The sequence below is a fragment of the Danio rerio genome, chromosome 6, assembly GCF_052040795.2.
Source record: "Danio rerio strain M-AB ecotype USA chromosome 6, GRCz13ab, whole genome shotgun sequence".
In the NCBI taxonomy this organism is placed as follows: domain Eukaryota; kingdom Metazoa; phylum Chordata; class Actinopteri; order Cypriniformes; family Danionidae; genus Danio; species Danio rerio.
This window is the reverse complement of record NC_141026.1, coordinates 37182729-37196162: the sequence shown is the minus strand read 5'-3', so window position 1 is coordinate 37196162 and position 13434 is coordinate 37182729. Positions and strand designations below refer to the sequence as shown.

Here is a 13434-nt window from a genome sequence, read left to right as displayed (position 1 = left end):
CTTCAGTTTTATAAAGTTCAATTAAATGTAAGCGTACATGTAAGCAGTGTGATGTAAAGCAGGTCGCACACCAGAAGCGCCGCGACACAGCGCGCACATGACAGTTTAAAGCATCACACACTAGACGCGCACATTCGAATGATATTTAACATTAAACTAATCAGATGCAGCTTTGTGGCGAGGCTGAAAAATGAACTTCTTCCTGTGCCGTGGCGCTGCCGACTTGCAGCACCTGTGTGTGTATTCTGATCGAAACCTATGTTTAGAATTCTAAAATGCATGGCGCTGCGTGGCGCGCTGCGGAGCGGCGCTTCTGGTGTGCGACCTGCTTAAGGGTCTTAAAGTACTGAATTTCAAAACCAATGCAGGCTTAGCATGTTAGGGCAATGCATTGTGTGTGTGTGTGTGTATTACGGATTGTAAAAAAACAATCTTACTGGACACAACAGGAGAAAAGCCAAAGCCAAGGTGGACAAACAGCTTTATTCAATGCATGTGTCATAAGCATCACTATTGAGGGAACAGTATGGTGGCATTGACAAGCAGCACTGTTGAAGACGGCACTGACTTCTTGGACTGTTTGTCCCATGTTAATGAGACTGAATGCAGTATCATCCTGGCAAGTGCTTCATAAACGAGTCAATCTGACTAGTTCAAGTCCCCTCAATGATGACTTTGACAAGATGGGAAACAGAAAAAAAAATTAACACATGCATCACTAAATGAATTACTCATAATCATTCACAATTACAATCCGAGTCTGCCAAAAGATACAAGGACAATATTAGGTAAAGTGCGTTCAAAGAGAATAGCCTTCTTTTTGCACATGAGTTCTCTTTGAACGCACAGGGCCAGTGATATACTTTTGGTTCAATGGCATCCATTTCAAGGGTCCTCTATGACAACATGTACATTTTAAGGAAGATAAAAATTTTAAGTTCCAGGTGAGCATTGATGGTCTTCCTCTCTACAAGAGTTCATTTGCTCAATGCTGGCTCAGTCTAGTAGAAGTTTAAAACTTGGTGCAGGGGGAACATGTGCCAATAGATTTATTGTGGGCTGAAGGTACTGTAAAACTAGCTCCCTGAATGAGTATCTCGAAGACCTAATCTCTGAAATCAAAGAGTTAAAAAAAATGGCTTTGAATTTGAATGACTAAAGTTAACATTCAAGTTTGCTTTTGCAACATGCTTTTCTAAAATGGCCAACCAGGTTACCATGGGTGTGAAACATGTATTCAGGATGGTGTGCACCTGGAAAACAGGATGGCATTCCTCAGAAATGCACCTAGAGTGAGTTTGCCCATATACTCTGAAACTGGACCAGGCAAACCATTTGTCTATATTGGCAGAAAGGTTGCAAAGCTGCAAAACATAATTTCAGAAAAGCATGGCATTTACATGGTCTACACCACCTTCAGCAAACATTAACTCCTTTTTGACTATCCCCACGCTTCCATCCTCCACACTTGGCATCTACCTACTGATGTCATGTCAGGACCAATCCATCTCTGCAAGATTGAAAATATTGAAATGAAAGCTTTTTTAGTCCCTTGCAGAAATTATTTTGTTTCAGTTTAAACTTTACACACATAGTATCTATCTATTTCCACATTTTTTTTTTTTTTTTACATATACTGTATAGTGCGAGTATAATTATTGTGCAAGATGATATTCTGATCATATTTTTTCCTAGAGCATTTTGAAAATTGTAAACCTTAATCACTACCAGGGCTTGATATTGACTTTTTTTATCACCAGTCACTGAGGCTTGTAGTTTCCAAGGTTACTAGCCACTTGCCTTTTTCACTAGCCACAATTTTGTTGTTGGGAAAATATATTTTATATGCAGAAAATTGACTTGCAAGCAAAAGAAAGCAGGTGAAAAACAAACCATGTGTGATAATGAAATATTAATCATGTGCACACAGTTAACATTAGGCACATTAATAATCTGTTCAAACAATGGTTAAAGTGGCAATCACTGCTGCTTACAAATACCTGTTTTTAAATCTAAAGCTCTTGAAAGCAGAAGGACTGTGGATGCACGAGAATTACTTTTGTCCAGTCTATTTCAAATAGAATCCATCACACCAGTTTCATTTCCAAGGAGGATTGCTACATGCAAGGACACGGTAGTGCACAAGTATTTTAAACACTCGGCTCTCAAAAACATCTCTCAGTGAGTAAGAATAGCCTGTGTCTCACAGTGTGTATGATCAAGCTCTCATTTGGTATTTATCTGCTATCTTTTGTTTTGCATAAACACAGTTGTTTTTGTCAATCATGCTGCTTCTTGATTCTAAAATCTCATTTGCTGTTCCACTCATTACTGTGTATACCACTAATTTTGAAAAAAATAAATATATATAATTTTTTTTATCACATTTGCATGCATATTGATAAACGGTAAAAAACTGAAATTATAATATTTAGTGATAAGCCAGCACTGGCCTGGTCAGGACACTGACAATCCTGTCTACTGTCCCAAAAACTGGACCATCCTTATTGTTGAACCCTGCTTTTAAGAAAACTACGATTAAAAAATTATTTTCAACCAGCCAAAGTGGCTAGTGGAAATGGCAGTCTTTACCCGCCACAGCTGAAATCTACCTGCATTTGGTGGTTTGGCGAGTATTAATGTCAAGCCCTAATTACAACTATAACCAATATGTAATATTATATGAAGGCAGAAAGTGAAAATAGCTCGATTCAAATGATCCAAAATAGTTGTCATTACTTTATTTTGCAATTTCTAGTATTGCCTTCTTTTCACCGTCATTTAATAATTTTGCAACTTTTCAGTCCAAGTTATATTTTTATCAGTAAAACACCTGAATTTAAAGCATTTTTTACTTTGAGTGTTGTCAGAAAATTATATATCAATAAAGAATGATGAATACAAAAGTAGTAGTGGTTCTTAAGATTGATGTGGTCTGGAATTGGTAATATGTGCTTGGGAAAAAATTTCTCAATATTAACTTGCATCATTATTTTGCATGAAATGTATTTTGTGTATTTGAATCATGCACATAAACAACCGAAATTTAATATGTGTCTTTCAACACTATGGGGCTCTAGGTTCTTGCAGCTTAAAAAAAATGTACCTGATAGTGGAGTTCATTCACGAAGGGAGTACCGGACCTGTCGCAAAGTCTTGGTACTCAGAGGGTCACTCGTGGTGGCCTCCATACAAGGAGATAGACAGGGTGTTGAAGAGTGTCCGGTTGATGGAGGCACCACAACCAGATAAAGGTTGGACCAAGCATCAGGCCAGAATTCTACACGAGTCAGGTACACAGAAGTACATTGTAAATAAACAATATTAAACAAAGGATAAATTCAATAATATATGACATTCCATAGACTATTATATTCATGAATTGTTACATACTTTATTTCTTTCAGCATCTTTTGACAAGATTTCAAAGAAATGGAAACAGGCATGCTACACATCTGACATCTCGGAATCTGAAATGCCTGCAAAAAGAATTCCGAAGTAAGTTGTCAAAACACACATTTTACTTTTAACAACAATATTCAGTCTTCTGAAGCTAAACAAAGTTCATGTGAGTAACAAAGGTAAATATATTTAATTATAATATCAAATTCAGCCGTAGTTTTTACATCTCAATCACACTTATCAGGTAAATCAGGTATATTTAGTTTTAAATGTATCATCAACTGTTTGTTTGCATTTTTTGCAACACGCAAATACACAATTATGCCAGATTTAAACAAGCAAAAGGTTTTGTTATTTTTACTATTATATTTTGGCCATTTCCTAACTTTCCTAAGAATGATGGAAAGAAAACTTTTACTATAAAAATTATATTGAACTTATTTTTAAGTTTGTGTTTTTTTCTTCTTACATTTAAAAAACAAGACATTGTTATAATCCAATCATGCTTTGTATAATTAACTACCCTGATTGTGCTCATAGAAAGAAAATATACACATCAGATGATGAGCCTTGCGATACTCCCCACAAAAAAAAGAAACTAAATAAAGAAAAAAGTCTACCAACACCAAGGGTCCCACCTGCACCAAAAGCTCCAACACCCCCAAGACATATCAGGGCAAAAGGTAAAAATACACCACTTATATTACTGCCAGTCAAAAGTGTATGTATGATCACTGAGCAGTTTTTTTCTTTTTCAGGTCCCCTTGTACGACCTCAGCTAACATCATGTAAAACAATTAACAGTTTTTGCAATTGTAAGTTTTAATTAGTAAAACAGATATTTGATGTTTTAAGTACTTTGTGATATGCTCAAGAATGTTCCTTAATCACAGTAAATTAAATGTAATGCACAAGCTCTTGACATGCTGCTTTACCATAATGTTTTCAGCTGAATCCAGTAATATTGTTCTTTTAACATTTTGCAAAAAACTACTGTTATTACATTCATAAATTGAGTATTACATTTTAAGAGGCACAAATAACTTTTAATTGCTAATTAGAAGCAACAGCACTCTCAAGCTATAAAGATCTGTGCAGTACAATGTAATTTTTGTTTGTGAGACAGATATAACATCTGTTTCATCTGTAATGTTTCAACAGCATTTGTCCGCGACCAACAAAAAGCTACAGAAAAGCAACAGCAGGCCTGTTTTGAAACTCCCTCCACTAGTCAAGGTAACTCGCTTTACATGAATACTGTAACTACAAACTGTAAAAGCTGTAACTTCACAGCATTCATGACTCAAAAGGCTGACTCAATGACAGGCTGGTTCATGATTCTGATTGCTGAATAGACAACACTCACCTACAGTTTGTGCACAAATATAAATAAATGTAATATTCCGATCCTATTTTTAATAGAAGTACATTGTACCTCTATTAAATATATATATATATATATATATATATATATATATATTTAGTTGAAGCAAAAGTGACTTGAATATATATAAAGTTGAAGTCAGAATTATTAGCCCCCCTGAATTATTAGCCCCCCAGTTTATTTTTCCCCCAATTTCTGTTTAACAGAGAGCAGATTTTTAAAACATATTTCTAAACATAATAGTTTTAATGACTCATCTTTAATAATTGATTTATTTTATCTTTACCATGATGACAGTAAATAATATTTGACTAGATATTTTTCAAGATACTTCTTTACAGCTTAAAGAGACATTTAAAGGCTTAACTAGGTTAATTAGGTTAACTAGTCAGGTTAGGTTAATTAGGCAAGTTATTGTACAATGATGGTTTATTTTGTAGACTATCAGAAAAAAATAAAGCTTAAAGGGGCTAATAATTTTTACCTTAAAATGGGTTTAAATAATTAAAAACTGATTTTATTCTAGCTGAAATAAAACAAATATATAGACATAAAAATATTATCAGACATACAGTGAAAATTTCTTTGCTCTGTTAAACATCATTTGAAAAATATATATAAAAAAAGAAAAACTAATTCAAAGGGGGGCTAATAATTCTGACTTCAACTGTATATTATATGGCTAGGAGAAAGTGCAACACAAGCTAATTTTTAAATTGAGTCCACTGGACAAGAAATGCTCATAGAGGAAACTGACATTATTTAAACATAAAGAGTCACAATCAACTGGCCGAGAAGAAAATAATATTATAAAATAGGATTTCAGTTATTAAGGTGAATAGTTTAGGAAACCCAGTTTGCCAGAGCCAAAACAAGTACAATGTGTCAGATTCTGTGTCAAAGAATGACACAATTTGACTCAATGTATCGATTGTACCCACTTAAGAATCACACGCAGAAATGTTGTAAAATGCCCAGAGACTTTTATAGGCATAGGTTGAAAGGACAAGCACCACTCCCTTTGTATCGGTTTAAAGAATTTATCTTCCAGAAGTTTTCAGTGTTCATTTCAAAATTAATTTCCTATACTGAAAGATTCATCCGGTTCATCATTGAAAGAGTTTGAAAGCATCAGGAACCCTTTAGTCACTGACAAGTACAATGTGTCAGCTTCTGTGTCAAAGAATGACACAATGGGATACAATGTCTCAAAATGTACCCACTCAAAAATAACCACAAGCTGAAATACTGAAATACACGGAGAACTTCATAGGCATAGGTTGAGAACTGGTCTAGAAGGACAGGACCACTTCCTCTTGTAACTGTTAAAAGATATTATCTTTCAGAATCTTGCAGTAAGTCATCAGAGTTTAAATCCTTCTCCTATCCTTAAATTTTCATTGTTACTAGCAGTTAAAACCATGACTCCCTTATCACAGTCAATATAACCAGATATCAACTTTCATAATAATTGTGCACAAATTGTATGTTTCATGATCTGCTTATTCTGCCAAAAGTTGAAAGCCTCTTTAAAGACTGAATCTTCTCTGAACCAGGTATTACAATTAAAAATGTCAAATAACATTTCATAATTGCAAAGAAAATAATTGCAGTTTCAGCTCCAGACGTACCTGTGAGGTTCTGCCAGGAAGTGGAGCACCAAGACACTTGGGATAAACCCCAACCTGAAAATCAAGGTAAAAAACAAAATAAATAATAACAGATTCATTGGTATTTGAAATAAGAACTGAAATAAGAAAATTGCTCCACATACTCACACTAGGTAACTCAACATTTTCTGTACAATCCAACAGAGGACACATTTTCTGTGCTGCGGCCTTTACAAGACAGAGCACCACGTAAGTTGTATGTCTCACTTCAGGTAATTACGGTCACATTTCATTTAGCTGTATTGTAAAAAAGAAAATGTTTGATTAAACAAGGCTGTAAAGCTAAGACTAAAATACAAAAAAGAGAACACAATTCATCTACAACAGTAGAAAGAGTACCATTTTGTCAAATGTCAAGAAAGCTCAATAAAGACAGAGCTTCTCATATGCAGATCACCAATGCGATACCTGCCCATATTGAAATCTGTTGCATTTAAATTTATGCAAATTACATATATGCCATGCAAGTTCCTATTTGGATTTTACAAATAAAATATATTTTATTTATGCAATATACATTTTGAAATATTGCAAAAATGGCTGTGCTGCTTACAAATATTATCTTTCAACGATTGGAATAATATGTACAGATATGTTCACACACACGCACGCACGCACACAGACACACACACACACACACACACACACACACACACACACACACTCTGCTCAGCACATATGAGTACACCTCCTTTTGAATTGGAATATTGTAATCTATTTTTCAGTAAACAGAGATAATATTTTTGTTCATTTAAATAAAAGATGTTTATTAAACAGTTATGTGCACTAAAATACAAGTTTGGCCACATAACATCTTTAGGAATAAAAATTTAAATTTAAAAAAATTTAAATTTAAATTCAAATGAGTATTTGCACAAAAAAGTAAACTACAAATTTTTAAATTTATAATAATAATAATAAATGTAATATTATTTTAAGTTTCTCTTGATTTTTTCCTGTATTTTAGAGGTTTTTTGTATATATTTTTGAACCGTAATATAAATTTATTTAGCTAAATTATTTTGACTTTAGTACTGACAAACCTAATGGACAAATATAATATTTTAAAGCATTCTACAGAAAAAATATTATATATATATATATATATATATATATATATATATATATATATATATATATATATATATATATATTAAATGTAATTATTAAAACCTAAAAATATTAATTATTAATATAAAATTTACATATCTATACATATTTGTAATTCCAGTTGTTTAACAAATATATAAGTGGTCAATGACAAATATTGTATGTGAAGTCTAAATATGAACTTTTAATTCAATTATTTGTTTTCTATATACAGGGTGATTAAAAAAAGAATACCACAACTTTGAAAATCTGTATTTAATCAAAGAAACATGATGGAACCTTGGGTAAATAATCAGTGTGAAGTCCTTAAAAGTTTTTTAGTAGTAAACAAGTTCATAGATGTTCAATATGACCTCCTCTTCTTTGAAGAGTTCTTGATTTTAAAAGTTGTGGTATTCTTTTTGAATCACCCTGTATATTTACATGCATCAGATTTCTATATGGGTGACCTGATCACCTACATATTTCTACCATCAAAGATTAAATAAAACAATAATGAAGTATACAGAGGAAATCCTAAACACATTTATTGTAATTTTTTGCAACCTTTTTATACTTTTGTTTGTTTGTTTTTTATTATTTAGACAACACATACTCTGTCCAAGATCCAAAGCCATCAGCAGATCAAAGAAAAATGCAGAGTAAGTGTAAAAAATAAATAAATTATATACATTTTATGTAGTGTCATAGTAGCAAATGCAACTTACCAACTTGACCTTTTTCTCAGCACCAGTTTTTCCAATAAGCATGTCCCATGTAAATGAGCAAGAAGATGCTTGGGGGGACCACCCATCGAGCTATCGAGGTGCAAGAACATTTAAAAAAACATACACAGCAAATTAGTTTCTAATTATTAACATGGTAATGTTACATTGTCTGTACAATCACACAGAAGACACAACTTCTGAGCTGAGACCTTCAAGTACCCAGGCAAGAGCGAAGAGTAAGTCATTTGTTTTTTTAATTGACAGTTACTTCTTATGAATTATTATTATTATTATGTTTTTTATACAGTATTTGTAGTTGTATTTATATACTGCTAACCAACATCTATTAATGTAGTTAAATCTTAACAAATTAATTAAATTTCTTGCAAATTAATTAACAATTTGCTAATGCTAAATGCATGATTCAGTGTGCAGTTGTTACGAAGTGTTACCCAAACTTTCTTCCTTCTTGCTGAACACAAATGAAGATATTTTGAAGAAAGTTGGAAACCTGTAACCATTTACTTCCATAGCATTTTCCTACTATAGAAGTCAATAATCACTGGCTTTTAGCTTTCTTCACAATACCTTCCTTGTGTTTAGCAGAACAAAAAAAAAACTCAAATGTTTATAACCACTTAATGGTGTGTAAACGTAAGTAAATGTACATCCTTTTAATTTATTTGTAAACATATTAATCAACACTGAATATGAAACTTGTTCAAAGCAACTAATCAATGACATTTTCCAATTTTCTGTGAAAATTTTCCATGGTTAATAAGCTGTTCGCAAAACATTATCTAATTATTTCCTTGTAACCTAATAAATACAACACTATACAACAACAAAAAACACTTCGTTAATTATAGTGACAGTAAAAAAAACTCACTGTATTCAGAATATTAATGTATTAGAGTACAATATATAATTTATCATTACCTATAAATTAATGGTTTGAAAATTAATTTAAAGTGTTTTGTTAATTTATGCTTTCAATAACTTTGGGGAACTAACGATTTCGTATGCACAGAAAAATTCACATATAAACTATTTTACGTAAAAGCACAGACCAAGAGGGGGTTGGCTTCTGTCTGCTTTTTAAAATTCAGTTTTATTTCCTCTTAATTCAGTTTTGCTATTTTGCTTTTCTGAATTCTGTGAATAGTTTAAGTCATTTTAGCCATAGAAAAACAATGTGTAATCAGACGGATATAGTTTTTTTTTTATCGTTTAAGGTTTCAAGCATATTATTACAATATCCTCATAACATTTTTGTGAATCGTTCAAAAGTGATTTTGCTTGCAGATGCTTCTGGTATCAGCCGATGGAGCTGCATCTCCAGTCAATGCACACGTAAGTAAAATTTAAGTGCTAAGAATAATAATAATAATTAAAAAATATTTACGTATAGTTGAATAGAGATTAACCCACTTACTGTGTTGCAGCTGTGGAGAGGGCAATTTTGGAGAAGCTTAATGAGCTGGACATGAAGATTACCCATCTAACTTCAGTGGTCCAGTCCCTTGCCCCTCGGTCAAGTGGTCAAATGGTGGTGGACACTGAGGATGACACCTTTCCTATTGAAACAATTGAGGACCTTGAACAACTGGAAAGGCAATTAGCTGAAAAACCAATGATGGAGAAGATGGTACGAATATTTAAGATTTAAAAGTTTTACAGCTGTTGTTAAGTAAATCTTTATTATATGGCCAGTTTCACAGACAACACTTAAGGCTAGTCCCAAACTAAAAATGTATGTGTGAGCTGTGTGATGCCTTACAATATCTCATTGCCATTATTTTGTTACCAGATGCACGCTAGTATTGTGCTTATATTTTCTTTCACATGGATTTTTATAAAAGTAGTTTTATATCTAACATTAACTAAGACTTATAGTCCAGACTTAAGCTCATCCTTGTCTGTAAAACTGGGCCATAGTCCTTGCACTTTGTCTGTAAAGATTTAATATTACCTTTTATTTTTAAGATGAAGAGGTTATCCATCAGAGGAGGACAAACTCTGAAAAAAACCATTTGGCGTGTAGCCTCCAAAGTGTTTGGTCCAGTGGCCAAACAGCTCAACTGGTGTGGAAGAGGAGATAAAAGAGGCCTAAAAAACACAAATATTGGGACACTTGTGATAGGTATGTTTAATTGTCTTGCAATGAACGGTTTAGATAATACCTATAAGACAGAACTGCCAGTATATCTCTATAGCATGATTACCTTGTACACACATAATATGGTTATCAGTGTGCTATAAGCTTACGAGCTAGCATATGCTGTTCATATATTGTAAAATGATATTTAATACACAAGAGTGTTTTAGAAATAAAATTTAGATCATTATTTTAAGTGGAGAATTGTTCATTCTTGTATATTAGGGCAAGGAGATTAAACCTTAAATCAAAACCTTGATTGATTGAACACTTTACCTCCTTTTGAAATATTGAATCATTATATTATTTTCCAAGTAATTTTTTGTACTTAATCAAGTTCCATTTATTCATTTACTAAACATTTCAGTTTTAGTGTTAAAAGAAAGTTTCCCTAAAAAAATATTTCCATGTCAAAAGTGGAAAATGACAAGTATCTTTAACAAGCATAACTTGTGTCTGGAAAATAGTAAATAATAAAGCAATGTGAAAAAGTACATAATGTGAACATTGCTGTTCACAATAATATTTTAAGTGCGTGTGTGTGCATGCTTCTCTTTACGAAAAGACAGCTTACATTGTATGTTCATTCATTCATTTTCTTTTTGGCTCAGCCCCTTTATTATTTCGGGGTCGCCACAGCAGAATGAACCGCCAACTTATCCAGCATTCGTTTTACGCAGCGGATGCCATTCCAGCTGCAACCCATCACTGGGAAACATACACACACACACTCATACACTATGGACCATTTTTTTAGCTTACCCAATTCACCCATACCTCGTCTTTGGACTTTGGAAATCGGAGCACCCGTAGGAAACCCAAGCGAACACGGGAAGAAATTGAAAACTCCACACAGAAATGCCAACTGACCCAGCCGAGGCTCGAACCAGCGACCTTCTTGCTGTGAGGCGATAGTGCTGATTACTGCACCTACCTTGTATGTGATAACTAGAAATAATAAAAACAAAACCTCAGTCGATTTGATTATGAATAAACGCTAAAAAAAAGTGAGTTATGCTTCACAAATTATAGGTCATATAATCAAAAAGAAAATCTGTCATGCCTCTGATTATTAATCACATTGCCTGCATTCGCTTGAGCTTTGCTGAAGCACATGTGGACGGTACATGCATTAAATCGCCACGTGGGGATATATGTCGGTTATGGATTTAGGTTTCGATTTTCGAATAATCTCCCAGCACTACAGTATAATGCATATGTACACTTTTACAGTATTCATTATTTAGCAGTCAATTTGTCGTATGATATTAATCTAATAAATTTAAAGAACAAATTTTCCCGAAATTTAAGTTAGCCCTAATCACCTTGAACTGCTGCTTGGTCAGTTGTCATCACAACGTGTTTAAACATAGCTTTATTCGTCTAAATAAAGTTATTACCTTGTTAAATTTACTACAAACAAAGTGGAATAAATATTTTACTGACCACACATATCAATAACAATGAATCAGACTGCTTACCTCAGTATTCCCGCGTGGACTGGTGTCTTCTACGTGCTGAGTGTGATGCTTTGAGGAAACATGCGCAATAGTGATGAAGTTTCGAACACAAAAGAGTCGATTCCTTGAATTTGACCACGTTGTCCAAATGCATACTAATGCAAGTACACTTGTTTTTGTTGTTGTTATTTTTTCTTTATTCATTTTATGGCGGATTTAAGCTTTTGCACCTCTCGTTTCTATTTGACATCAATTTTTTCAAAGCTATAGCTTAATTTATTTGAGAGTAACATTTTAAAGAATATGATATTGATTACATGAGGACGGTGCATGATCGAATAGTGAAAATATTTCCAATCTAAGCCGTATTTCAACAACAAATGAACAGCAATCAAATAAAGGTAGGCTAAACTGATTTAAAAAATGGTGTTAACGATCATTATCTAAAATAGACGATATGCCATTTAGCTAAACGCATTTCAAACAATCATAGTATTATTTCTTCCACTCTATTATTATTATTATTATGTAGTCAAATGCAATAATTAATATGGTGTGTATTAATTTTGGTCAGATAAAAATAAAAGGCTCACAATAAAATAAAACACCCCCTGAGCCTTCTTAAAACCGCCTTATTTTAATTTCTTTATATTTTTTCTTTTTTTAACAGGTGCAGCTATGAGGAACCCCGTTCTTCCGTCTCCAACAGAGGCAGAAGCCGAAAAATATTTGAAAGACTTTCTCCGCTTGGCCCCAGGAAGAATGGCCTCTTAAGCCAGTTGTTTTTTTAAATTTATTTATTTGCTGCTATTTGGTTTTGTTTGCTTCAAAAAATATGAATTCTAATCAATTATAATATAATAAAATTCTACAAATAATTCTTCAGCCGTTGTGTTTTTCATTTTGAGTGGATATACTTTAGCTTATGTGAAGACGGATGTATAACCAGAGTACCTGTAACTGTTATTTATAGCAGTATGAATGAAGGAATGTCTAAATAAACAAATAAAAAAACGACGTCTATGCTACATAAATAAGATGTCTCACAGACCTAACATTTTAAAAATGAACATCTGTAATGCATCGCATAGACGTTGTTTGAATGTATGACAAGGACGTCTATGCGACGTTTTCCAGATGAGCAAACGCCCTGAATAAGACGTCTCCCAGATGAAAACGCGGATGTCCAGCAGACGTCTCTGCGACGCATGTGTGCTATCTGGGTTTTACATAATCTCATGAACTTGATTTAATTAGTTAGTGCTGAATTATCGCATCGTATCGTGATATGGGTGTGAATCGTATCGTGTCGCATCGCAATATGTCATAAATGTATCGCTAATATATCGGATCGTATTCTTTGTATCGAGATGCGTATCGGATCGGCATTATAGCTTAGATGCCCAACCCTACTAACAACCAATTATCTAATCATCTCAGACCCTACACTACAGGTTAAAAGTTTGGGGTCAGTGTTTTTTTTTTTTTTTTTTTTTTTTTTAAGAAAATTATTCTGTTCATCATGGCGGCATTCATTAAATGT

The 13434-nt window shown here is 33.2% G+C and overlaps 1 protein-coding gene and 2 long non-coding RNA genes across 9 annotated transcripts in view; 1 reads left to right on the top strand and 2 right to left on the bottom strand.

Annotated features, from left to right (window-relative positions):
* Positions 1 to 12776, top strand: part of LOC147843588 (uncharacterized) — a 15090-nt gene extending 2314 nt beyond the window's left edge. For 5 of the 7 annotated variants that reach the window (XM_087257575.1, XM_087257573.1, XM_087257576.1 and 2 more), the window contains 14 exons: positions 3081 to 3293; positions 3408 to 3498; positions 3943 to 4085; positions 4161 to 4217; positions 4564 to 4638; positions 6400 to 6483; positions 6601 to 6645; positions 8151 to 8207; positions 8294 to 8371; positions 8459 to 8509; positions 9579 to 9626; positions 9719 to 9921; positions 10260 to 10416; positions 12562 to 12776. In XM_087257575.1, the coding sequence (XP_087113701.1) occupies positions 3101 to 3293; positions 3408 to 3498; positions 3943 to 4085; positions 4161 to 4217; positions 4564 to 4638; positions 6400 to 6483; positions 6601 to 6645; positions 8151 to 8207; positions 8294 to 8371; positions 8459 to 8509; positions 9579 to 9626; positions 9719 to 9921; positions 10260 to 10416; positions 12562 to 12665 (1386 nt within the window). In that variant the 5' untranslated portion in view covers positions 3081 to 3100 and the 3' untranslated portion in view covers positions 12666 to 12776. Of the gene's footprint in view, positions 1 to 83; positions 3294 to 3407; positions 3499 to 3942; positions 4086 to 4160; positions 4218 to 4563; positions 4639 to 6399; positions 6484 to 6569; positions 6646 to 8150; positions 8208 to 8293; positions 8372 to 8458; positions 8510 to 9578; positions 9627 to 9718; positions 9922 to 10259; positions 10417 to 12561 lie in introns of those variants that run through there. The other 2 variants (XR_015493818.1, XM_087257572.1) reach the window with 2 other exon arrangements.
* Positions 1 to 13434, bottom strand: part of LOC147843587 (uncharacterized) — a 27873-nt gene extending 14439 nt beyond the window's left edge. Inside the window, exon 1 of the long non-coding RNA XR_015493875.1 lies at positions 13305 to 13434. This is a non-coding gene — a long non-coding RNA (uncharacterized LOC147843587). The remainder of the gene's footprint in view (positions 1 to 13304) is intronic.
* On the bottom strand, positions 465 to 11962 carry LOC147843589 (uncharacterized). The gene is made up of 10 exons (XR_015493838.2): positions 11913 to 11962; positions 11209 to 11379; positions 10246 to 10382; positions 9709 to 9850; positions 8274 to 8363; positions 6565 to 6693; positions 6418 to 6471; positions 3394 to 3479; positions 3107 to 3280; positions 465 to 673 (listed from the first exon to the last, which is right to left on the bottom strand). It is a non-coding gene; the product is annotated as an uncharacterized LOC147843589 (long non-coding RNA).